The 27,360-nt window shown below is 37.2% G+C and overlaps 1 protein-coding gene across 8 annotated transcripts in view; it reads left to right on the top strand.

The window, feature by feature from the left end:
* The window catches only part of LEPR (leptin receptor), a 73,771-nt gene extending 47,074 nt beyond the window's left edge, over positions 1 to 26,697 (top strand). For 5 of the 8 annotated variants that reach the window (XM_070592249.1, XM_070592248.1, XM_070592247.1 and 2 more), the window contains exons 11-20: positions 127 to 326; positions 2,500 to 2,648; positions 3,672 to 3,831; positions 3,949 to 4,031; positions 7,092 to 7,308; positions 9,009 to 9,191; positions 10,608 to 10,703; positions 12,096 to 12,201; positions 13,109 to 13,184; positions 22,786 to 25,066. In XM_070592249.1, the coding sequence (XP_070448350.1) occupies positions 127 to 326; positions 2,500 to 2,648; positions 3,672 to 3,831; positions 3,949 to 4,031; positions 7,092 to 7,308; positions 9,009 to 9,191; positions 10,608 to 10,703; positions 12,096 to 12,201; positions 13,109 to 13,184; positions 22,786 to 22,803 (1,288 nt within the window). In that variant the 3' untranslated portion in view covers positions 22,804 to 25,066. Of the gene's footprint in view, positions 1 to 126; positions 327 to 2,499; positions 2,649 to 3,671; positions 3,832 to 3,948; positions 4,032 to 7,091; positions 7,309 to 9,008; positions 9,192 to 10,607; positions 10,704 to 11,588; positions 12,202 to 13,108; positions 13,185 to 22,785; positions 25,067 to 25,843 lie in introns of those variants that run through there. The other 3 variants (XM_070592253.1, XM_070592252.1, XM_070592254.1) reach the window with 2 other exon arrangements.
* The last annotated feature ends 663 nt before the right edge of the window (positions 26,698 to 27,360 follow it).

Below are 27,360 nucleotides of genomic sequence, written 5' to 3'. Positions count from 1 at the left end.
TCCAATAAGAGCAACTGTTTTTAAGTGGAGCAAAAACAGTCTCTTTTAAACAGCAAAGCAGAATTCTCAAATATCTTGTTGCTTTCATCAATGTTGTATATTAATGGAGTTTTTGTATCTTTTCAGGAGCAGCCTTTACTGTTCTGATGTTCCATCTGTTCATCCCGTATCTGAACCTAAAGATTGCCATTTGCAGAGGAATGGTTTTCATGAATGCGTGTTTCAGCCAATCTTTCTGTTATCCGGCTACACGATGTGGATCCGAATCAATCACGCTTTGGGTTCACTGGACTCTGCCCCAGTGTGTGTCGTCCCTGATTCTGTGGGTATGTCGCGCTGTGCTGTGTGTCTTCATTTTGATGAGCAGATTTGGACTGAAGTTGATTCAGGGTAACCTGTATTTATCCATTTTCTGATCACACTAGATTGAAATTTTTTTTTCCTGTTTACAATGGAATTGAGAAGACAATCAGCCTTAGAAAGTTTTACAGTTTTGATTTTATTTTAAATTATTTATAGCTCAATTTTTTAGCAATAGGAATATTTTCAGCATACGATTTGATGAATTATATTGGTCATTGGGAATGAAAGTTAGTAGTAATATTATTCTAAATAATGTACTACTTTGTGTTTTTCTCCTAATGTACTTATGAAAACATTTGCTGTTTTTAATCTAAAAGTTTAACTGGAGTATTCTGACAGTTTTTGTAAGTTGAGTAGTCATAACACAAGGCTTTAATTTGTGAGGTTGTGTAGGGAGCAGAAGAATTCAAAATAACTAAAGTGAAGTGAAGAAGAGAAAAGAGACAAGGATGATGACATACATCGTGATATTTTAAACACTTTTTGAAAGATATTTTGATTTCAAAGGATTAAGAAAGCCCTTGGATAATATGATCTATCTCTCTAGTATTGTTGTGAAATCTTTGAGAAATGACCCATTAAAGATTGTGCAGCAGAGGTAAAAGAATATCTTTTGGTGCTATATACTATTTTATTGGAAAATTATCCCCCAAATCAATATTTGATTCATTATAATTTCAAATAATTAGTATACATCTGAATTAAAATCTACATTTTGTTAAATACAGGATAAAGTTATAATTTTTAGGTTTCTTTATTAATGTAAAGTCTCAATTAATTGATTGCTCTCCCCTCGCCCCCACTATTTAGGTTGCTTCCATTTTAGGTGATTTTACTGTAGGTGGCACTTCTCTGATACTAAATATCCCACCCAGGATAGCAAAGAAACCCTCTACCCCCGTCCCCATAAGCATGCACAGATACACCCTCACATGTCCTCTATGACAGATGCAGTATGGATCCAGTTTTTTATGCTGTCTGAATAACATTTAATGTTATTCTTTTCAGTACTAAAATAAGGAATCTAAGTTGGGCTTATATTGCCTACTGAGTACTAGAAAATGTGGAATTCAACTCTGGGATCCAAATGCCAGCTCCGCCTTGTAAACTTGGGCTAATCACATAAGCACTCCGTGACTGTTTTATCACCCATAGAGTGCAGGAAGCTCCTCATGCCTCCCCAGTGTGGGTGTTGTGGGGGTCATGTAAACCATTGTACTTCAAAGCACCCTTTCTGCAAACTACGGGCTGTATCCATGTGATATCCATATGATTCAGTCAAGTACAATCTGAGATCTAATGCCTTAGGGTCTTTCAAACATTCATCCTTCCTTTCCTGAGGGGGAATTATCTTTTCGTGAGATGAAATATACGTCATCTTACTGGTTGGTGAAGAATGTCTTCTTGGCACCGGAAGAATTGAGCAAGCGTGAGAACCTGTGTAGCAATGGAACAGTTGAGGAGTTTTGGTCATGAACAGTCTCAAGTATTATTGTTGATGAAGTCCTGAGCTTATGCTTGGGCTTTGGGACTTTTACAACATGATGAGTTTACATATTGTCCTTTACTATTTTTTTTTTTTAGAGCTCTTGACATTCTTGTCATCTTTACCTCCATTTCTGCCCTTTAAAAGTCTGTTTTTCTCAGATTGTAGGAACCAAGGCTTTACTCTGCAAGCCTGTCTCTGACCTTCACGTGGGAATACTTAACAATAGACAGCAGCAGAAGAGCTGGAAATTTACACATGTGGGAGTGGCCGCAGTGCATGCTTTTTGCCTTTGATTGAAGCTCTGTGTAGAGCAGAGTTTGCTACTGACATGTCCCACGTGTTCAGTATGGTTGCTTTTGCATGCAGAACCAATGGATCAATTTCTAATCAAGTTAACTATTAACTTGCAGAGGACAAGAACACTGTTTTGACTTTTTTTCACTCATCCTCTCTATTTGCAAAATAGAGATGATCCCTTTCGTGTGTATCACATAAAATTATAGGGGATTAAATGAGATAACGAATGAGAAAGTTTTGAGAAAAAGATACTGCTTTATAAATATAAGATATGAAAAATTATATCACACTAATGTTTTTTAAACATCATTTAAATTACTGTTACATAATACTGTTTTTTAAATTTCTAGTGAAACCACTGCCTCCATCTAGTGTGAAAGCAGAAATTACTGTAAAAATTGGGTTATTGAAAATTTCTTGGGAAAAGCCAGTCTTTCCAGAGAATAATCTTCAGTTCCAGATTCGCTATGGTTTAAGTGGAAAAGAAGTCCAATGGAAGGTACCTTTTACGTGGAAATTTCTTCAGCTCGCCTCACTAAAAGTTATTTCTTATAACTATTTAAGAATTGTATTGCATAAGATTTATTTTATTGGCATAACAGTATATCCTCTTGTATTTTGTAGTTATTTATGTTAAATAGATTGATCTAAGTCTAACCTTTTTAAGGAATGAAATTTCCTGCAATCCATCATTGCCCAAAGTGAGTGTTACAGAACATTTGTACCATAAAATATGTTCTTTGAAAAACTCTTCCTTGAAATGTTCCTAAATCACTTTAGGAAACCTCGCCTCACTGTGTGCCCCTAGTATAGTCATAGTATATTATGTATTAAAGGTTTGGAGAGGCCTTCATTAAGGAGACATTTGTGACTTTTGTTCATCCTATGTTTCTCAAACTCATTTTACCAAGGAAGCCTTTTGTCTCTAACATCTAGCAATATTCTTTATACTTGTACATTCATTGGGATGCATTTTGGGAGAAGCCGTTTTGTCAAACAACCAGAATCACACCCATTGTGGCAAGTGTGCATAAGATGACTCGCCGTGTCCGTTCTCTGATGGCAGGCTGCAAAGACCCAGAATTACCAGGCACCCTAATCATGTCATTAGATCACAATGATTTCAACTGGAATGAGTGTGACCCTTACCTGCCCGCTGAGGAGACTGAACGTCAGCGATTCTCTACAGCAGGCCCCATCTAACCACTGGGTTAAAGTGCTTAGAAGTCTTTGTGGATGGAGGATGCTGGACCGAGATTAGTAATAGGGTTAAGAGAGTGTTTGGGAAGCGAGGTTGCAAATGAACGAGTCCGAATCTGGTCATGAGAAGGAAATAAGAAGATGACTAAGACAATTTTTACCCGCAAGGAGCTCATGATCCAAGCCTCATATGAGTATTTCTAAAACCAGAAAACACAAAGTCAGCTCTCTCTGAATTTTGGAATAGTGCTAAGGTTTAAAGTCCAATGAATTTCAGGGCCCTTTAGCTACATAGGTGTTCATGCTTTGACTTATTTTACAGACGTATGAGGTATATGATGCAAGATCAAAATCCGCCAGTCTCCTGGTGCCAGACCTGTGTGCAGTCTATGCTGTGCAGGTGCGCTGCAAGAGGCAGGATGGACTGGGCTATTGGAGTAACTGGAGCGCTCCAGCCTACACGGTTGTCGTGGATATAAAAGGTCTGCCGAGTTTTTCTAAATGTGTCTTAAAAATGCATAAGTGTGTGTTTCAAATATAACTGAAAAATATTCCTTCCAAGATCACATGTACAACTTGGGCTCCTTGTCATTATGCAGTTCCTATCAGAGGACCTGAATTTTGGAGAATAATTAATGAAGATACCACTAAAAAAGAGAAAAATGTCACCTTACTTTGGAAGGTATTCCTGCTTTTTATGTTATTCTTAAATTATACTTTTATGCTCTTAAAAGTTTTACTTCACTGTTCGTAAACCTGACATTAATATAATCTCCAGCAGGCTCTGCGATCCCATATTTTCATGTTAATTCTGAGATGTGATTGCAGAGCTAGGATGTGTAGTGGAGGGGGCACTGGCATGGAGTTTGGTGACTGTAATTCTCTTCTCAGTTTAACATATTGTAGGTACATCAGTACTATTTTAGCAAAGTCACTTAGATTCTCAGCCTCAATTTTCTCATCTGTACAAATGTAGGATTGGACTAGATGATATCTAGAGTTCCTTAAAGTCCCTAAATTCTGTTTATATTTAAGCCTAAACAAAGCAAACCTGGCCTTCCCCACGTATCTCAAGGGCATTTAAACAAGAGATTATTCTGTTCTTATGATGGCATATAAACAATGGATATTTCCCAAACGATGGATATTCAGTCTAGCAATTTTCAAAGCATTGTGTCGCCCAAATGAACTTTATTTCTATTCCAAGCAAATAAATTTTTTGGTCAGAATTTTGGAGTGACACAAACATTCAGTCCATAGAAACATCATTTGTCATTAGGGAATTGCACATTAAAACGACAATGTGATACTACTGCACACACATAGAATGGTTAAAATCCAAAAACTGACAAGAAATAAAATTTAAAAAACAGACAAAAAAAAAAAAGAGAGAGCTTTTATTCTTTGCTGATGGGAATGCAAAACAGCACAGCCACTTTGGAAGGCAGTTTCTTAGTTTCCTACAAAGTTAAACATAGTCTTACCATATGATCCAGCATTGCACTGTTAGGTATTTACCCAACTGATTTGAAAATTTGTGTTCACATAAAAACTTGCACACAAATGACCCTAGCAGCTTTATTCATAATTACCAAAAGCTGGAAGCAACCAACATACTGTTCTATAGATGAGTGGATAAACAAACTATAGTACTTCCATACAATGGAATATTACTCATTGATAAACAGAAGTTGTTATAAAGCTACGAAAAGACATGGATGAATCTTAAATGCATGTTGCTAAGTGCTGGAAGCCCATGTGAAAAGGCTACATTATAATTCCACTTATATGACATTCTAGAAAAGGCATAACTATAGAAATGATAAAAAAGATCAGTGGTCTTCAGGGGTTTTGCTGATGGGGAAAAGTTTGAATAGCTGGAGCACAGGAGATTTTTTATGGCAGTGAAACTGTTCTGTGTAATATTATCCTGATGAGTACGTAGCAGTATGCATTTGCCAAAACCCATGGAACTTTATAGCTCAAAGAGCAAACCTTAACGTACTCAAATTAAAAATAAATCATTTAGGAGGTTGGAGAATCCCAGAATGGAATCCAGACTGTGACAAGAGAATCTAACCGTATTACAAGTGTGTGAAACAACCTCACTGAAGAAGGTGGGAGTAAAAGGTGCAGGCCTAAGTAACTTTGTAGCTGAATGGATTCTTAAAACTGAAGGCAAAAGAAGCTGTACATAAGCACTGTGTTCTAGCTGATAAAGTTATTTCTCACGGGGTATGGGTTAACAATTCTTGTACCGCTGTAAATGCAAACTGGAATAGAACCATTAAATAAATGGATGGTGGATGGTGGGACGCAGGTTTCTCACTGTTGAACTGGTTACAACAGGCAAGGAGGAGAAGACTGGAATGATCCATGTGGTAATGGATTAGAGTTGAAAACATCAGCATGAGCTCATGTTTAGCTTAACATGGATACAGACAGATTCATTTGGAAATATTTCTAGATATGTATATGTATAGGGGTTAGCATACACACATACATTTCCTTGATTTGTAAGCTGAGAGGGCCTTGAAGTAACAGCACTCCAGTAGCAAGGAGCATGCCCAAATTTGTTTCTAACACCGTTTTCCAATAAAAGGAGCTAGGGCTCCTTGAACAAATGGCTGGTTATAGGGCTGGGGCAGGAAATACACAAGATGAGCCTGGAGCAACTTGTTGTACCAGATAATAAGGAAGTTTATCATCCTTTTTAGTTGATGGCTACAAAAGTAAATATTTGTACATGAAAACTGACAGGTTTTTAAGAACAACATGCAAAATTTGCATGACTTTTCAGACGTTTCTTTCTTGCAGTGGCTGCTAAAATCTTACTCCCCACCTACCCAGATTGTCCACACCCTGCAGGGCTACATGTTTATGTGTTTGTGTTTTTTTCCTCTGGTATTTCTGACTTTGAGGCATCTCAATGGCAAAAAAAAAAAAAAAAAAAAGAAATTGAGAAGCACTGTTCTGGTCTGTTGTATACAGTCAAGCTTTCTTTGGGTTTACAAGGGATGGGCAGCATTTAACCTTACCTGCAACAGGTGAAGGTCATGGGGGAAGAGAGGTATGTTGTGATACTCTGTAGAATCAAAGAATAGAATTGGACTAGATGTGTATTTTACATTGGAATTGTCAATGACCTGGTATGATTTTTTTTAAAACTATAGGACAGAAATTCTGGGCTGCCATCTACACTGTCCTGATAATCTGTTACTTAAAGTGGCAGCATATTAGGGGAAAGGCAAACCAGTGACAAATGTTGCTGGGATTACTGCAAGTGGTGATTAACATCTTTTTGGCTTCTTCTTCTTGCTGCTTTACTGAGCCAAAGGGTTATTCCTTATTTGCTTTTTAGACGAGGAGACTCTCTGATCCTGCCAGTCTTTCTTTTCTCCGGAATTAGAGTGAAACTTCTTGGTAGAAATGTGTCCTATTTGTACCTATACTTCAAATGACTCATTATTATCTTCAAAAGATTCATTCTCTGCGTCTTAAGGAAAAACCCAAAAGGGGAAAATAAGTTTACTCTGCTCCCTACTCACCCAGACCTTCATGGGGTCATGGTCAGAAGCAGCCTCCATCCCCCCACCTCCCCATACTCAGCCTTCAAATAGGCAGTGCTTGCCTGCGGCTGCCCCTGCCCTCAATGGGAAACGTACAGGAAGAGTTCCATGAGCTCAGTGGGTATAAAAAGCACTATAGCCCTGAAACTCATCAATTTTTATGTTTACTACAGCCCCTGATGAAAAATGACTCCTTGTGCAGTGTGAGAAGATATGTGGTAAGACATCATACTTCCCGGAATGGAACGTGGTCAGAAGATGTGGGAAATCACACTAAATTCACTTTCCCATGGACAGAGCAAGCGCACTCGGTTACAGTTCTGGCCGTCAATTCAATTGGTGCTTCTCTTACAAATTTTAATTTAACATTCTCATGGCCTATGAGCAAAGGTAAGAAGAGGCACAGGGTAGTACACCTGTGCCCCTTTTCATATTTAATCTTTGCGAACTCCTCCCATTCTAAATGGTCTCCCAAGAAGCCTATGATACTTTTAATCTGAAAGTCTCTCACCTGTGATCTCTTCTTTGTCGGAAAAGTAACAAAACAGATTGTGCCCTGATGATGTGATATGGTCCTTGGGTTTCCATGTGGTGGAACATTGTTGAAATGGTGTAATAAGTGAGAATATTCTAGTGAATCTAAGACTTTTGGACCAATGGAGGTTGTAGATAAATGTGTCTCTCTCTTTCTGTATACACACACATACGTGTGTGTATATATATATATATCAAATATGTAAAAATAAATGTGTATGTGTGTGTGTTAGGTATACTACATATATATGTAATAGTATGAGGTATTATATGGATGCAAATAATTGCTCAGACTTGAATATGGCCCTGTACTTCATATAATATGAGTGATGAACTCTCGTTAATTTTGATATATTTGATTAATTAGCAAACTGAAAACCACCTTCAATAGAAGTTTCTAATCTGGATTAAATATTCAAAGTATAATTTTTTAATGGAAAATTAGAATTTCCTACACCTCTGCCAATCTATAAAGGCCTTTCCAAATGTGGCCTCCTCCCTGAAGTCTTTGCTTCTTGCCTTTATTGGATATGTCCTATTCTTTCTTTAAGTCTCAGTGTTTTCCACCTTTCTTAAGATATTTTATATCCTGCCTTATATTATTACTTTTGTACGTACAGTGTAACCTTCATGTGAGTTCCACAGCACCTAGCACAATGTTTACATTGAAAATATTTTCAGTGTTTCTGTTCTAGAAATATTTATTGACTGCTGCACTGTGCTAGGTCCTGGGAATTTCAACATAAGAAAAACTCGAATGGTCTCAGCGTTCATGGAGTCCAGTAGGTGAGACAGACATTAATCGGATAATAGTAAAGTGAACACCCATTTACAAATCGAGATAAGTTCTCAGGAAACAAATGTAATTTTATAAAGGAAAAGAAAATAAGAAGCTTACCTGGTATTGAGGGTCAGAGAAGCTTTCTTGAGGAAGCGGTATAGGAATTAAACTTCCCCAGAAGGTGGGGGGCAGAGCATTGGCTCCTGAGAGAGGGACGATCTGACCAAAAGTCCTTATGGCACAGGAGAGTGTGAAGGAAAACTGGGGTGGCTCCGGTGTGCAAAATCCTGAAAGGCAGAGGTAGGCTGACGCTTGGCCCACGGGGCCTTGTAGACATGACAGGAGTTTCATCCTCACGTGTGGAAATCCACTGGAGGCTGTTCAGCGGGACTCTGTGCAGAAGGTGTTAAAATGATCAGCTTGGTGCTTTGAAAGCATGACTCCGTCCGCAGGAGAGAAGTCTGCAGGGAATTAGACGGGATGATTTCCAGGCTGTGCAGTATTCCAGTGGAGAACACCTTTCTGACTATATCCCCAAATCCCTTTTGCAGATTTTAGGTAGAATCTTCTTTCTCTTCAACAGCGTATATTCCCACATCTCTCTGCTTATGTGACCCTTCTAATACAAAAATAATCGCCGTGCATTATATTTATTTATGTAAATGTCTGCCTTCTCTTCCTTCTCCCTTTTGCCAGTAGTTCTGTGTTCCTCCAGGGTATTAGGAGATTTTCATTAATTTTGAATTTACAAATAAATTTCCTCTTTTCCCCTCAGTCAATGCCGTGGAGTCACTCCGCGCTTATCCGTTAAACAGCAGCTGTGTGATTCTTTCCTGGACGCTAGCAGCCGGTGATTACAACCTGGTGTCTTTCATTATTGAGTGGAAAATTCTCACTGAAGATGGCGACATCAAATGGCTTAGAGTCCCTTCATCTGTCAAGAAGTATTATATCCATGGTAAGTTTACCGTCCTTTAATAAATCTCTCTTATGGATTCGTATGATGCTACAGATTATTAATTCAAATAACACAGCCAATTCATGAAAACTTCAAAAATATAGATGGTACTACCATCTATACATAATTTTATCACCTGACCACAAACGCTTACTTCTAGTTCATTTGATCCTTTTCCATATAAATATTTTACACAGTTGTAATCCTATCATCTCCCACTTTTCTTCTGATTTATTTATTTGATGTATCAACATTATGTTTCTATTTTTCTCCAATCCTTTAACCATCATTTTTAATGATACAACATTTTATTCCAAAATCTACTTAAACTATTTTTTTGAGAACATTTGTGTTGCTTCCAACTTGACCTTTTTTTTAAACCATTTTTTTAAATGGCTTTTGATATCTGCTGCCAAGTTGTTTTCCCAAACTGTGTACCAACTTATAATGCCAGTAGCAATGAGGGGGAGTGCCAGGCTGACGGTCTGAGGATCGAGGACCAGCATAAACTCCTGGAAATAGCCCACTCGCCCCAGGAGGTGATTAAAGTACAAAGTCAAAGTGCACAATACAGCATCTCCATGTCTGGGAAGGTTTAAGGAGGGAAGCTAAGGACTGCCATGATCTTACTAGGAAATATCATCCCCAAAGACTCAGACTTTTCCTTCATTCCGAAGACCTAGAATTTAGCATCAGGGTAAATAGAAACAAATAATTGATAGAGAACTAAGTTCAGTTCATAACCCTCTGTGTTTTTCTTTAAACCATGTGCGTATAGAATTTAGGCTTCAAAGAGATTTATCTCTTGTGGAATAATATTTATATATTATTTGCATTGGTGAGATGATAGATCACTGATAGATTCATTTTGAGCTTTGCTATGGACATGGTCGTGCTCCATGGGTCCAGACCCTGGATATTGCTAGGGGACTCCTGGTCCCACCCCCATCTTCTCTGCATAGGATTTCACAAGACTTTAGTCTCCCAGCTGCCTTGAATGGGGAAACTAAGTAAGCTGAGTTCCCATGAAAGGGGAATATCGGTGGCTTCAGGGACACGGGAGAGGAGGTGAAGTAGATTGCCCTGGACAGGGAAATAAAATGACTCCTACACCCTGGGCTTGAACAAATTGGCTATCACTGGAACTTACATTTGAAAAATTTCATTCTTCTATCTCTGGGTAAGGTTTAAAAAAATTATTTATAAAAAAATTATTTGTAAATTTGTAAATTATTGTCATTACTAGGAGAATTTAGAATGCTTGGGTTGTTTTTGAAACTTTCAATCATCAGTTTCAATTCATAAATAATAATTACTGTGTTTGGAAATATAAGAGAGTCACTTAAAATTTTTTTTCATAGATTTCATTTATATTAATTCAGTAAGAAAGACCCTTTAATATGTTTTTCTCCTCAGATCATTTTATCCCCATTGAGAAGTATCAGATTGGTCTTTACCCAATATTTATGGAAGGAGTGGGCAAACCGAAGATAATCAACAGTTTTACCCAAGGTAAAAGTTTTCTTTTAGTTTCTTTTTATACAGATTTGTGGTTTTCTGTTTAGTCAGCAGTAATGCTGCCATCTGATTATTCTGTTTCTGATGGAATCATGGAAGAGTCCAGAGTCTTATGTGGATGTGTCATGGGGTGACCGCAGTAAGGGTATGTGATCCCGTGGGGGTAGTAAGAGGGGAAATAATTAGTCATGGTATTGAATTCTGGTATTGGTAAGTAAAATTTTGGGTAAAAAGTTGATGGGAACAAACTAAAGAGAAATACACAGCTATGCAATAAAATACATCATCATAGAGATTAATTGGAAAAATATTAATTTTCTGTATAATTCATAGAAATGCACCTACCCCAAAAAATATGTTTGGGGAATATACTTATACCTCTTTAAATTTTGATCAATCTTCTAAAGGAAATATTTTTTCCTCTAAAAGTAAAACTGAAGAGAGAGTTATAGACATAAGTTCCCCGGGCTTCTTGTATTTCTGATTGATTTTACCATACTTGGAGTATCAACAATTTGCTATTACTTTTCAAATTGTCTTCAAAACCAAGCACCTCAATAATGAAGTTTCAAAAGAGAAACATTTTACCTGGTTTTAGAATGACAATAACTGTAGAGATTCATTCCTGTATTATTCAGCAAATATCTACTGAGCACTGTTCCAAGCTCTGGGCATGGAACTGTGACCATAGTCTCTGCCCTCATGGAGCTGGATCTCCAGGACTCGGACGGGAGTGACAGACAATAAACAAATCGTGTATGATAATGTCAGGTAGAAATAAGCGCCATGAAGCAAAATGAAAGTAAATGAAGGGATAGAGTTAAAATAAAATGTGGGCTTTAGTTAGGATGGCCAAAGTTGGTCTTTTTCTTCGTGCAGGTGATGTTCGAGTACAGCCCTCTAAGGACAAAGGAGAAGAACATTTCAGCAAAGGGATAGCAAGTGCAAAGGCCCTGGGGAGTGAGCAGACTTGGTGGTTCAGAGAACAGCAAGGAGGTCAATGTGTCTGGTGTGAACAGGATAGATTTTGGCAGGTGTTGTAGGCTGGCTTCTCCAGAAGTGGATGCTGAACCGGGGTCATCATCACAATTGGCACTTTGACTCATATAACCCAAAAGTGATCAGATGGAGAGAACTGACAAATAAGTAATTTTGAACAAATGTTTTGCTAAATTACAATAAGCATAATTCTGAACAAAATAGTAATACTTTTATTAATGTGATCATAACTATAGTTATCTTCCTCTTTTTTATTTTGAGATAATACAGATTTATGATGAAATCAGACTGATGATGAAATCAGAAAAAAAGTCTACTATAATTTTTGATATAGAAAGGTGTTATTTCCTCAAGTTCTGAATTGTGTGAATTGTATTTCTTTTTCAGATGATATTGAAAAACACCAGAATGATGCAGGTCTATATGTAATTGTGCCAATAATTATTTCCTCTTCCATCTTATTGCTTGGAACATTGTTAATATCACATCAAAGGTAGTGTACTTGGTGTGAAGAATCTTGAGCATGGTTAAAGCTTGATTTAAAACCCAAATCAGAAACATTCATGTATTCTACATATTTTATTTGTAACCAGTTTACAATTAAGATGTCATAAAAAGAAAACGCCTGTTTTCAGGACACCACATTCCATTTTGCTAGCATGACATAAACCTCTTGGAAGAATTAGTTTTTTTATGTATCTAAATTCAGAGAATAACAATCATATCACAGGAAATCCGAGGCAGGACGTTCTTGGAGGTGGCAGAAAGGGCTTCCAGAGTCGTGCAGTGTGGTTGAAGAGCTGCCTGGAGCAGTCAGTTCATTATGGGCAGTAAGCACTCTGCTTTTTAAACAGCAGCACCGTGTGGCTCCCGCCTGTCTGATTTGGTGCTGGCCTTGAACCTCCTGGATGCTCTGTGGGTGCCACATCACGCCGTGCTGGGAGGTCTGGACCAATGACGGTGTTTCACACATGCTGAGTCTCTACAGAAACTTGCCTCTTCCAGCAAAAAAGGCAGAGAGGAGATTTGAGAGTCTGAACTGATCTTTCAGTCCAGGCAGCTGATGGGGCCCATATCAAGTGAAATTGTTTCTGAAACTCACCTGATGACCATTTTTAATATTTTATTTTCTCTGAGAAAAACCTATGCAAAGCGTTTAGCACAGCACCTTGCACACAACTTTCAATAAGTGTTGGCTATTTTTATCATTGTAGTGATTATTAACTTTGTGTAGACAGAACGTTGGTGGAAATCTTCATGTGATAGCATGTGAAATGAGTCTGACCCTACTGAGGCATAGCTGGTCTGGGGGATTAATTTCTAGTTTATACATTCATTAACTGTTAACGTTTTCAATATGAATGTTTTCTTCTCATTCTAACACCTTGTATCCTTTGTAGAATGAAAAAGCTGTTTTGGGAAGATGTTCCAAACCCCAAGAATTGTTCCTGGGCACAAGGACTTAATTTTCAGAAGGTCCCATTTTCTATTTTCTTAACCCCAAATATATAAGGTTACGTTTTAGATGTCATATGCCTTCTAGAGCTTTAAACATTTTCAAGGTTTAAAAGTTCTTATTTTATTCAATTCATTGTAATATGAGTCTGTTTAATCTACTATATATTTTCAAGAATAGCAGGATGCAAGGATTTGAAACTGGGCAGACAAAATTCAGTAGGTAGTGTACACATATCTTTCTTCTGGGTCACAGTATATAATAAAATAAATATTAAGATATTAATGGTCAAGTCTGATGGAGAATGGATATTTGGATACACTTTTTTAGTATAAATTGATTATCCTTAGGCAAAAGGCTGGAATCAATATTTTTAATATCTATCATCTCCATAATTATTTACATCAATTCAAAAACTGGTTAAATAACCCTATCCTCAAACACTGCAATTTGAAAAATGAAATTATCATAATAAAACTTAAATAGTTCCTTGCAAGCTAAAGTAGTTTATGAAACAACTAATCAACTATAATAAAATAATTTGTACCTATGTCTATAATAGAATTTCTCAGAAAACTGTAGAGCTTAATGAATGTTTTATTAATTCTCATAATTTCCCTTGGAGCAAAGTTGGCTTTCCACTCATAAAACCGGAAAGATAAAGTTCAGTTTTCATGTTAAAGTATCAACGTGATGTTTTAAACAATAATCGTATGGAAATTATTATGCAGTCTCATGTTGCATCTTTATCATTAGTCACTGTTAAAAGTCTTCAGTGGTTTCCTTGTAGCTACAAGATGAAGTACGGTCCCTGTAAGCTAGACTCAGCGACTTCTCTCTGCAATCTCTTATCGACTTTCATATCCAGTTTTTTCTGTCTCCTGGCCTTGACCTTGCCTTTACTGTTCCTTCCCACCTCTCCAGACACCCCCATGTCAATGGAGACCTTGCTGGAGGGCCTGCTCTGCTCAAGCCTTCCTTTAACAGATGTATTTCCCAATTTGCCCCTCTCCCAACGTTCCCAGAGCATTTTAGTATGTAATTTATTGTGAAGGTGCTCTGAGTTCAAGGGCTGGGTTTTACCCATCACGCATATTTGTTGAACTGCTCCTGCAGTATGCAAAGAATTAAAGTGGGGATTCATTGAAGAATTGCTGGTCACTCATGATAGCAGTGTCCACTTCTCTGTGTGCGGATCACTGAGATATGTACTCCTACCTTCATTAAGATTTTTACTTCGATTCTCAGTGTCTCAGTTTCCTCTCCTATAAAATGAGGCTTTATAGAACTTACCTCATGGGGTTGTTTTAGGGATTAGAGAAGATGGTGCCTGTGGTTTAGGAAGGCCTCAATAAATATCAGTTATCATCATTTTACGTATTCACATAGTTTACATTATTGTTCTTTCAGTTCCCTGTGGGATATGTATTATTATCTCATTTTACAGAAGAAAAAACTGAAGCTCATAGTGGTTAGGTAGCTTGTTTTAGAGCCAGGATTAGCTTACCCGTTTCTCTGACTTTGGAGCCTGTTTGTTCTCTACAGCAGTGGCTTTCTTTTTTTTTTTTCTGACCATGACCCACAGCGAGAAATACATGTTACCTCGCAACCTGGTACATGCACGGACATAGACATGTAAAACTGAAACAAAAGATGCTCGGAACAGTTTTACTATTTGCAGTGCTCTCTGTTTAAAAATTTTATTTCATAAAAAAAAAATACTGATTGCAACCCACTAAATTGATTTCTCATACTAATGGTCTATGATTTGAGTTAGGAAAAGCACTGTTCTATAGCTTATCAATGAGTGAATGGGCAAGCATGTACTACTGTAGACACAACAATGCAAAAGCTTAAATTGTAATCCCTCAGCAGAAGAGACACTGTTGCATCTTCGGAGCAGGCAGCAGTGTCGTTTTACCTTTTACGTAGGATCATTCTCCTCATAGAAACTTCACTTTGCCTGAGTCTGAACCGGCCCGCCTGTGCACTCCTCAGCTCTGCATTGCTCACTAGAAGCCAGGGAGTCTCCTTTCATTAAAACAGAGCTGCTGATCTTTTTCAATTAGTAAAATATTCATTCCTCTCTTTTCTCTTCCATTATGAATTCAGACAGTAACATTATTGTAGTTATAGTGATATTTCAACTATATTTTTCGTCACTCATTCATTTGTTCAACAAGCACATAGTGAGTATGAGTAAGTCCAGCAAGCCAGTCTAGGATGTTGCTAGGCTCTTTGAAAACAAATTTTTAGGAAATTCTCCTTACTATCTAGGAAATGAGACAGTGAAGTCTTAGAGGAGTGGCTGAGTGAGAAGCAGACTAGAAAGAACTTGTCTTCTTTTCACTCTCCAAAGTAGTTTATTCATTTTAAAATTCATTCATTCATTCATTTCATCCATTCTTTCAAGGACTATCTATGGAATCCCCATCCTGTGCCGCCACTATGCCAGGCCCTGGGGTTATAATGATCAGAAGAACAGAAACTCCTGAAGTGTGCAGCCTAGTGGGGAAGCTAAGCATTAAGCAACTTAAAATGGAAATAAATAATAATAAAATATAATATATAATAATATTGTTATATATTATATAATATGTAATAATTGTAAGCTACATGTTGTAAAAGCAAGGCACCCAGTGTTCTAAGAGCTTAGTGTGTGGGGTGGGGGTGAGCAGGTGAAGACAGGAAGGCGTCATCTGAGCTAAGATCTAGAAGATGAATACTCTTTACTGAGGTTCTGCGGTGGAAGGTAGAGCTGGGCGGGGGTCCCTGCAAGTACAAAGCCCTGTGGTAGGAAGGATCTTAGCACATTCACAAAGTGAAAATCGGGAGATTAGAAGAGAGAGTAAGGAAGAGATTTTTTTCATAAATATGAGGGGTTTGCCTTTAGTATGAGAGTTTTTGTCAAAAAAATCTAAATACTTATCTAAATAAAATTTTAAAGCCTTCACTATTTAAGTATATATTAATGCAGGGAATAACCATTTTACTGCCTCTTCAAGAGAAGCTAAAACACTCTCTCTTCAAGGTATTAAGTTCTGAAATCTCCCCCATGAACTACCGGGAAAACGGTTTCTAAGTGTTTACCAGGGAAGGGAAACGATCAGGCCCACCTCAGCAAAATGCACTTGAACCTACCCCAAATGATTTTTCCCTTTTCTAGAAAATGCCCGACACGGCGGATGTCGGTTGACTCAGTGAATGTGTGTAGACTGGTGCCACCCCACTGTCTCACATACACGCTCTGAAGATGACCATTATGCCACAGCAGGTCATCCGCCAGACGTTATAGACCAGTAGACTCAAAATCACCGAATGCCCCCGGGTTCTGGTAAATTAAAGAAGTGTATAGAATTTTTAAGATACCTCTAGTGGGAGTGAATAACCTTATTTGTAAGACAACTATTTTGCTTTGCAAATATTTGACTTTATAATCTCATAAGATATTCTTTAAGCATAACTAGCCTGCAAGATGCTTAGTTTATTACGAGGGCTTGCCAAGTACACAGACAACACAATTAGGAATAAATCAGTTTTTGAAATATAATGGGAATCTTTGAAGTGTGCAGAAAAATATAATTTCAACAATTTTACTAATGGTAAAGATCTTCTAAAGTTCAGTAACTTTCTTTCATCTCACATTCTGCTTTAATCTCCTAAGTAACTAAAATTTACTGTTTTAGGGAAAAGTAATACAGTATAATTCACATGATATTACTAAAGAGTGCCAAGCAAATTTACTATCTGCTCTCTGCTTTCGCATTCATACTATTTTATTTAATTTTCTCATAGGCCTAATAGCCTTATATTTTCTCTCTTTGTCTCTTTCTCTCTCTCTTTCCTTCTCTCTTTTTTTCTTTCATTTGCCCTGAGCCAATATTCATTGCCAGTCTTCCTCTTTTTTTCTTTTTTATGAGAGCTGCTGCCACAGCATGGTGGCTAACAGATGAGTGGTGTAGGTTTATGCCCAGGAACTGAACCTGGGCTACCAAAGTGGAGAGCGCTAAACTTAACCACCAGGCCACCAGGGCTGGCCCAGCTTATACTTTCTGATGATGAAACTGAGGCTCAGAGTAGTTCAGTAGTTTGTTTCAATCATCTAACCTGTACATGTAAAAACCTCGATTCAAGCCCGGGTCCATCTGACTCAAACTGATACCTTTGCCATCAATTCCATATTAACAGTGTACTGCTTAATGTAGTTAATGTCACTAAATTGTACACTTCAGTATAATTGAAATGGCCGATTTTATGTTATGTATATTTTAACAAAATTAAAAAATGGGCAAAGGATCTGAATAGACATTTCTCCAAGAAGATACACAAATGGCCAATAAGCAAATAAAAACATGCTCAATATCATTAGCCATTAGAGAAATGAAAAAAAAACCCCACAACATACCACTTTACACTAGCTAGGATGGCTATAATCAAAAAGACAGATAGTAAGTGTTGGCGAGAATGTGCCGAAATGGGAACTCTCAGACACTGCCAGTGGGAGTACAAAACGGTGCAGCCTTTTCGAAAATAGTCTGGCAGTTCTTCGACAGTTAAACATAGAATTCCATTTGATCCTAAAATTCCACTTCTAGGTATATATCCAGGAAAAATGAAATCATATACACACACAGAAGCTTTTATATGAATGTTCATGGCAGCATTATTCATAATAGCCAAAACGTGGAAACAACTCAAATGTCCATCAAATGATGACTGCATCAGCAAAATGTGGTCTATCCAATTCTAAACCAAAGGGAAAAAACAAACCCCACAATTCATTGCATAGCAAACGGACCGTGGGAGCACATTGTTTTTAAAAACTATTCAAGTACATATTTTTTAAAGGAGGTAATACTTTTTATATAAAGTATTTCATTTAATTTGTTCTCCAAATTCAGATTTTTTTGAACATTGGTTTTTATGAAAGTAATTTATACCTGTAATTCCTAGACATCCAACCTGATTTATATGGAGAAGACATCCTTCTCCACCCCTTTGGTGCATAATAAATCCAAATTCTTACTAACCTTGTAAATATGCAAATCAAAAATGCAAAAAAGGCTAGTATTTTGAGATCTTCTAAAGGAAAAGTCAAAACAAAACATTTGTTTAAAACTACAGTATGTCAGACATTGCTAATAAGAGTAGGATGATACCATATGTCATTAAAAATCATCCTCCCAGTATAATTTCCCCTTGATCTTCTTTCTCCGGTATGCTTCACTTCCTTTACGCTTTAAAGACAGTATAAAGACAATATCAATACATAAAAGTAGAATAATATAAAAACACCTATGTACTAACACAATCTTAACATTTTTTCGTTTTTGCCTCATATTTTTTTGTCAATAAAAATTACAGATCAAGTCTGTCCCTCTTGCCCCCTCACCGTGTGGGCCCTCCTTCCCTGCCTAGCGGCTCCCCGTCTCAAGAATGCAGGATGTGTTCGTCTGGTCTGTGCTTCTGTGCTTTCCTAGACCTGCATGTGTATATATCCAGGACTGATGAACAGTAATACTTTTGGTTACTGTTAATGTTAATGTATACCTTCCCTATCATTCAAAAATTATTTTTTTCTCGGCATTGTTTTCTGAGATGTCTCCATGTTAATATAGTTGATCTGGTTCACCCGTTTGGACTGGTCTGCAGTATTCCACCCTATGAATATGCCACAATTCATATGTACATTCCCCTCCTGATGGATATTTTAGTTGTTTGGAACTTTTTTCTATTTATTACAAACAATACTGCAGGAAACATGGTTGTGTATGTGTCTCAGTTCTCTGGGGATATATGCCTTGATGTTTCCCATTATTAAGAAAAGAAGTTTTTGAATTACCATCTGACTATGTATGTTGTTTAGTAATGAAATCTTAGGGAAGAACGTTGATTGGAAAGTGTGCTCTCCTCCTCCACTCCTCCCTGCCCCTAGTCTTGCTCTTGAATGCCATGACTTTTAACTGCTTTGCTTTTAATTTTTCTGGCAACTCACCTTTAGATTTTTAAAATTAAAATGCTTCTGTCACTATGAAGTGTGGACATATCTATTGATTTCTGGCTGGAATGGTATTTCTTCCTACCCACACGTTTCCTCCCTTCTCCCTTCCCTGTGCTTCCAACACATGATGTTTTGTTACTTTTTTCAATTCCTTGAGTAATCACCTCTGCAACCTCAGAAAAGTCTTCTTAAATGTCATTGCTTGTTCCATCAAATAGAGGTGATTTCTTGGAGCTCCCCTCCCTCTGTCTTTTTTTTTTTTTTAGTATAATAAGGACATTAGCGCTCTTACCCTTCCCTCCATTTCTCCCTCCACTTCCCCGTCTCTGTAAACTATAACTTTACACTTTTACTTAAGTCAGGGTTGATAACACGCTCTATGCTATAATTTGTGTATGGGTCCATTTTAAAAAATAGAAAACCACTAAACTGCATTTACGTTGTTATGAGCATGTGCATATTGTTCCTTGTAGAGCCAAGTAATATAATGTGCTTCCGCTTCTTGGTGGTTCCAATGTCACAGGAGAATTTTGAAAAAATATATATTAGAAGCATTCTACTTGTTGACCAAAGTTGTGACAAATTTCAGTTGGCTTCCTTTTTACGTGGTTTTTTTGGGTTTGTTTCTTTGGAGCTTCTAATTCTTCTTTTAAATTATTTTTTACCCTTCTGTGTGCTGCTATTACATAAGCTTCTTCACGGAGACCTTTTGGCAGTGCATTCTCTCCAGAAACCCTCTACCCTCCTACTTCAATCTGGATTAGGGCTTGTCTAAAATTGCCGCAAGCCATCACTTTGAGTTTTCCCGTATGTGGTGAATGCTGTTTCCTAGATTCCTTTTTATCCTCTTTCTTAACTAAATCCTTAAGTAACCTCCTAAGAAATGTTGTGTGAGAGGTCAGGCTCTGCATGCCTGAAATTCTCTTTATTGTGCCTTCCTTGATTGATCGTTTGGTGGAGTATCAATTTCTAGGTTGAACAAGCCTTTCCAGTAGAACTTGCAAACAATTCCTGGCTTCTCATCTCGCTAGCATGCAGTATTGCTTCTGAGAAGTCAGATGCCAGTTTGATTTTTACACCTCACGGGGTACTTGCAAATTTCTCGCTTTTAAAATATTCTCCCCATTTTTGATGTCCTAAAATTTCAGTGATGGGTCTAGGGAGGTTCTTTGTCATTTAACTTGGTCATCATTTGAAGGCACTTTCGATTCCATGTCTCCTGTCAACTCTAAGAAATTATTTTGGTAATTTCCTCTCCTCTTGTTTCTTTAGTCCTGTCTGTTTAGAATCTGTATTCATTGGATGTTGCACCCTCTGCATAGATCTTCTAAATTTCTTATCTCTTCCCTACTCTGTCCTGTTTTTTTGACTTTTTGTTTTACATTGGAGCCCCTGCCATACCCTATTCTTCCAGTGCTTCTGTCCAACTTTCACTTACTATTATGTTTGTAAATTTCCAAGTATTCTTTTTCAGAGTATTCTGGTCTGGTCTTATGTGTGTAATATTTTATTAAATCTTACTAGAAATACCAATTAGAGGATTGTTGCTTTTTTGTTTTAAAAATTCTCTTTTCTTCTATTCCCTGAATTCTCTGTTTCTGCTAGGAATATGTTTTCCTCTTGTTTATCTCAGCTGTTCCTTTTCATCTTAGAATTTCCCCAAATATCTGGTAATCCTTTGTTTCCCTTTCGTGTTTAAGAATGAAACAGTAGACAGGCTGACTGCGAGCCCAGGCCATGTAGGCAGGGATTGTTGCCCTGGATGGGTAGACAGGGCTCACAGACTCTCATCCCCACGGCTGCTCGGTTCCTCCCCAGATGTCCTCAGTTGCTTTTGAGGACGGAACCTCAATTTGGGCGTGGAGGGTATTATATGAAGGCTCTTGCGTGTGCAGCAGAGAGGTAGAAGAGCCCCATTCCATATACGGAGCTTCCAGTTTGCAGCCTCAGATCTCATTTCCTGCTGCGTTTTTATCTGCCATTTCTTCACCCACCATCTCCACTGGATTCAACTGAGCAAACTGGCTTTCTCTTCAGCTGCAGCCCACTCTGGAGATGTTTTGCTCTGCAGCTGCCTTTGCTCATCTTCTTTGGTCTATACTCTTCCAGTTGTTTTCCATCTTTTAGAAATGAATTCAAAATTTCATTCCCTCTTAGCCTTCCCGGATGATCTTCTCTGTTGTGGGTGTATATTTGGTTTATTCATGTACTTTCATTCTAACACAGTCTCTACAGAGTTGAGAGAGAAACACACATGCTCAATCTGCCGTCCTGAACAGCACACTCCTCTGCACCATTTCTCTTGATACTTTAAAAGTCAGAATCTCAAAAAAATTTTTTTAAAAATATATAAATAAAAATCAGTCTCTTAAACAAAGGTGGAATTCTTGTGGGAAAATGTATCATAGTGACTCAGTGGCCTTGCCTTTCTTCTAACTAAATTTCACAGAGGTTAAGAGACTGCATTAACTAATTTGGGTGTTTTAACCTTTTTGTTTATTATTTTTACCTAATCTATTATTTTTTTCCACTAAATCCAAATCATCTCTATTTCTTTTCTCTTTTTTTTCTTTTTGGTTTAAGCCTGCTCCTTTGTTGTCTACGTTAATCTCAGTTTTCACAAGAGTGTACTCCACTCACCAGCCTACTGAAGGAGTGTTAAAGCTAAAGTCGAATGGACTTTTCCTTGTCATTCAAAGACTAGCCTAGAATCCTCAGCCTGCTCCAGACCTCCAAAGAGGCCGCTCAGCCACCCGTGGACCCCCAGAACACCACCCCGCAGATCTGAGGCAGAACATGTCTGAAGTTCTAGAACGGCCTTGCAGAAGTGTGGAAGGGCTGGGGCAGTTTCAAGTTAGAAGTTCTGTCTAGAAGTTCTAACTGCGAAACTGCAAAATATGGCTGCAGTTTTGTTTATTTTCTTCTGCTTCTTAATATTTATATATATAGGCTTGGGTTATAAGGAATGAGAAGAGAGTGTGAATTAATCCGCTCAAATCTATCACAGCAAGTAGAAAAAGCAAAACCAAGAACATGCTCTCCTGCCTATTCATGTTGGGATGTCTTTCCATCTTCCATTGTGTTGTAGAAAGATTGGGAAATCAAAGACATAAGTCAGGGTCCTCACTCTGCTCTAAGTAGCTGTGTAACTTTAAGCCTCAATTGCTTTGTCTGAAAAAAAAGGGAGAGACACAGACCATATGATTTCTTAGATCTTTTTTCCAGGTTAAAAAAATCATGATAATATTTCTGTAATTCTATTCTTCTTCACTCTTCCAGCTCTTCTGTCTCTCGATTTTTGTTTTCACTGTTCTATTGTTTTACTCTCTCTTGTTCCAAACTCTGGAATATTGCTGTTGTCGCTGCACCCCGTTTTCTTTTTCCAGCTCTTCGCTCTTCTTTAGAGTGTGGTATTAAAGTCATGCATTAAGCAAGTGGAAGAGGCCACCTTAATTCCAAATTTTACGCTTTCCTAAAAAGATGTATTACTTTAATATAACACAAGAATTTATAGTCCAGAAGCCATGCCTGACAGGAAATGTTTTGGAAATCTTTTATCTTTTGCCTTCTGAGTGATTTTTTATTTTGCTTTCTTATTTTGTTTTATTTTATCTAAACAGAGAGTGGACATTCTTTGAAGTCTAATCATGATCACTACAGATGAACCCAATCTACCAACTTACCAACATTCTAGAGAGTATTGGAAGATTTTTACATTTTGAAGAAGGGGAGAAAATATAAACAAATTTTGGTTGAACTACTGAGAACTAAAATATGGTGGATTGTGTTGATTTGGAACTTAAAATAGATGGGTAAACTTGGGGTCAAGATATAGGTCTGAGTCTAATTCAGTGTGGATGTATGATTACTTTTCAGGCCACCTAAAGTTTAAAAAGTTATATCCATGAGATCTGGCTTTTGAGTTATCATTCGTCAGGTCATAAAACATTAAAAAATTATGACTGTTGCTGTTACCACATATCTGTTAGGTATCATCAAATATACAGTAATGCTAAAGCTAGGTGAAACTGCCACTTCTCCCACATAGCTTTGCAAATACAATGATTCTAGTTACAGAGTGAAGTGAAAGTATTCAGTTTATATTTTTGTATCCAAATTTTTCCATTTTCCTTTCTTTTGTAGACATTTCAGTCTATAAACCGGCCCATTTTGGCATTCTTTTTAATGTCTTGTAGCTTTTATGTATATCTAACTTGGGTCAATCTGGAAATTTCAGTTTTTGAAAGCCATGAAAATGGCTTAAGTGCTAACTTCCATTTCAGTTCAAAGAAAGGCAGAAGTTACGATTTGTGCTGGTCACGGGCCAGTGGCAGTTACAGTTCCTATCAGGATGACCTGACATACCCAGGTCAGATTGCCCAGCTCAGAAAAGCACATCAGCCTCCAGTTCAGCCCCTTGTAAAACTCTTGCCTAAACTGATTTGCACTGAAACACCCAAGGCTTCTGGCGGGCAGGGAAGTGGGCAGTGAGGCAAAAAGGGGGACTCTCTGGAACTTTCACAGATTGCTCATGGTGGAGACGGGACTGTTTTTCCTGAAAAAATACCACCTGCTATTTCTATGCCTTTCGCATACTGAGTGTGCTAGGTTGCTCACCTTCAAACTAAACCAAAGCATCTGTTTGATGAACCCAAATAATATTCAAATTTAGGCTGTATAGGGATCACTCATATTTAGATGTCATTCGTTGTTTTGTTTGAATGTAAAAAAAATAACACTAAGAATTAGGAAGAGTATGTCCTTTTCTGCCTCAGTTGACTATTAACAGATGTCATTGGCATGTAAAATCTAAGTGTGAAATTATGAAAGGATATTCTTTAATTCCTACCAGCTGAATACATATTTAATATGTGCTCAGGCTGTTCTAAAATGTTGAAAAATTAGATGCATTTGGTGATTGAAAAGATTTTTTAATGAATATAATTTTAATAAAGGTTTGTGACCCACTGATCAACTATATTTCAGTGACATATGGGAATGTGATTTCCTATTAATTATTAGTGAAATCTTCCATCTGAATGCATTTGAAGACATGTAAAATATTTGGTAACAATAATTAGTTCCAATTATGAAGTTTTAGAGATTGTGAAATATGTCAAACACATCATTAGAAGAACATGTGTGAGCCTAATTGCATGCTATGAGCTGTGTGTGAATGTTTTGTTTTCAGATTGATAGCACATAATTCCTTTATTTGGTGATCTTCATTTATAAGTTCATTTAAATTTTAAGAAATTCAGTATATATATAGTAGTGACTCTAAGAAAAAAACAAAATGAGGAACCACATCATAAACCTAATTATCCATATCTATCAGAAAGAAAATAGGCACAGAAACAGTTTTCTCCTCATGTATGATGTTCATAGAGTAGCAGAAATGGTTATGTGAAGACGATATTTGTCACTGTGCAGTATTTTAATGTCTGTATAAGTCCATTCCATTATTACTGTATTTAGTGTTTGGTATATTTATTCTTTTATGGTTATAATCACCAGTATATTTCACTTAAGAGCTCAAAGCTATGCTAAATGAAGTATGTTTTTATATGGAATATATTTGCCATTATGAAGAATTGTTGGGTATATCGTTATTTCAGGCAATAAGCCTGAATTCATTCTTTTAGTTTAAAATTTATAAAGCTCAAAAGTTCCATTATATGTATGATGTACAAAATTGCACATGTTGTCTGCAGCACTTCATTTAGTTATGTTAATTTTTGAATGTGATGTATCCATAGTATTCTTTATTTTGCATTTATTTTTCAATATGTTTACATTGTAAGAGTTGAGCCTTTTGCACACGGATTCTTGATGTGTGGCTGCTTGGCAGGATTTTTTGTTGTGATGTAACCACCATTCTTATAAAAAATATGATGTGCATTTGTTTTGTGTCTTTGTCTTCATTCCACATGTCCCATAGTGTATATTTTTGTATAACGTTATTTGTAAGGAATAGGAATTTAAAAGTCTGTGATCATCTTTTTCACCTTCATGGTTTTCAACAAATAGGTATTCTGAGTTCTTATTTTCAGATGGTCTCAAACAGATTTTCTGTATGGTGTAAGGCAGATAAGTTCTTAACAGTCAGTCACAAATATTTTACCTTCCTATCGTATCTAATATCATGGAGTAGTTATTTAACTATCTTTGGGCAAGCTGTTTTGCTCATTTTATTTTATTTCAATTTACTTTTTAAGTTTAGTGTTTAAATTTTTGGTTTATATAAATCTAATTTGCTATACGATATTAGGAATTTTCAGAAGATAGCACTTTCCAAACACAATAACCAATCTTCATGGAGAGCTAAGCACTTTCAGACCATTTATTCCTTGCCACAGTGCCATGAAGTAAGTACTGAACGTATTTTTACAGATGAAGAAATGGAAGGACAGAGAGGTTAATGTACTTGTCCATGGTCCTAGAAGTAGAACCCCTCAAACCTAGATCCATCTCGTCCCACTTTTCAGCATTCTCTCATACTGCCTCTCCCTTATGGGTTTTGATATATCTGTCGCAGTCTAAAACTAGTTAATTTGCGGTTGACTTATGCCCTTTAGTAGTAACCTTTCACATTTCCATTTCTGGAAGCATGTCATAGTGAAGCAAAAAATAATAATAATAATACAATTGAGCATTAAAATGTGTCTTTTCTTTTAGCCAGAAACGTTTGAGCATCTTTTTATCAAGCATACAGAATCAGTGACTTTTGGTCCTCTTCTTTTGGAACCTGAAACCATTTCAGAAGATATCAGTATTGATACGTCATGGAAAAATAAAGACAAGATGGTTCCACCAACTATGGTCTCTCTACTTTTGACAACTCGAGATCTTGAAAAGGGTTCTGTTTGTTGTAGTGACCGACGCACTAGCACTAACTTCTCTGAGGCTGAAAGCACAGAGATAAGCTGTGAGGATGAGAACAGGAGACAGCCCTCTGTTAAATACGCTACCCTGGTTGGCAACTCTAAATCAAGTGAAGGTGATGCAGAGCAAGGGCTTGTAAATAGCTCAGTCAGCAAATGCTTCTCTAGCAAGAATTCTCTATCAAAGGATTCTTTCTCTAATAGTTCATGGGAGATAGAAACCCAGGCATTTTTTATGTTATCAGATCAGCATCCCAATATAATTTCACCACCTCTTCCTTTCTCAGAAGGATTGGATGAATTTTTGAAACTTGAGGAAAATTTCCCTGAAGAAAATAATGATGAAAGATCTATCTATTATTTAGGGGTCACCTCAATCAAAAAAAGAGAGAGTGTCGTGTTTTTGACTGATGAGTCAAGAGTGTCGTGCCCATTCCCAGCCCCCTGTTTATTCACCGACATCAGAATCCTCCAGGACAGTTGCTCACACCTTGTAGAAAATAACTTCAACTTAGGAACTTCTGGTCAGAAGACTTTTGTATCTTACATGCCTCAATTTCAGACTTGTTCCACTCAGACTCAGAAGATAATGGAAAACAAGATGTGTGACCTAACTGTCTAATTTCACTCAAGAAACATCTCAGATTTCTGTATAGTGAATCATATGAAGTGTAATATAGTCCACCATGTTGTGGATTAGGGAGAGGAAAGAAAACTCTCAGAGTCAAATTTGAAAGTGATTGTTTCAAAATTCATGGTATCTGTTTGTCCTCACTCTGTAATATAGACAAAAATGTGTCAAAGCCCTCATGAGCCTGGCAAGGTAGACTGACTCTGTTAATGATTCTCTTAACAAGCTACAGTGGGAAGGTCTCCAATGGCTTGTTTCTAGCCAGAAATAAGTCCACCAGATATCTTCTGTGAATATTAGACCTGTGTAGAGAAAGTTAATCTTCTGAATTACACCTACATCTGAAAGAAGACTTCACACTAACACTTGTGAGATGTAACTGTTGTTTCAAGGGTGTGGTTGTTTTACCTTGAGTTGTCTTAGTTTTACACACACACACACATTTATACCTAATAGGCATCTTTGTGCATTTTTAAAGTATGTGGTCTGTTTGTATTTTATGCTGCTATTGTGACTTGAAGATTTTTCAATACAACAAACTTGCCTTGGGCATTTACTCTGTGGTAGGCACTCCACTCAATGTTCCAGATAAATAGAGGATTGAGCCCTGGTGTAGAGCAGGATATGCTTGAGAAGAGTGAAAAATAAGCCAATCTTTACACAGCAAATCTAAGAAATGT

Source organism: Equus przewalskii, chromosome 24 (genome assembly GCF_037783145.1).
Source record: "Equus przewalskii isolate Varuska chromosome 24, EquPr2, whole genome shotgun sequence".
Classification (NCBI taxonomy): Eukaryota; Metazoa; Chordata; class Mammalia; order Perissodactyla; family Equidae; genus Equus; species Equus przewalskii.
Note: the sequence above shows the minus strand (reverse complement) of the source record. Positions and strands in the feature narration are given on the sequence as shown.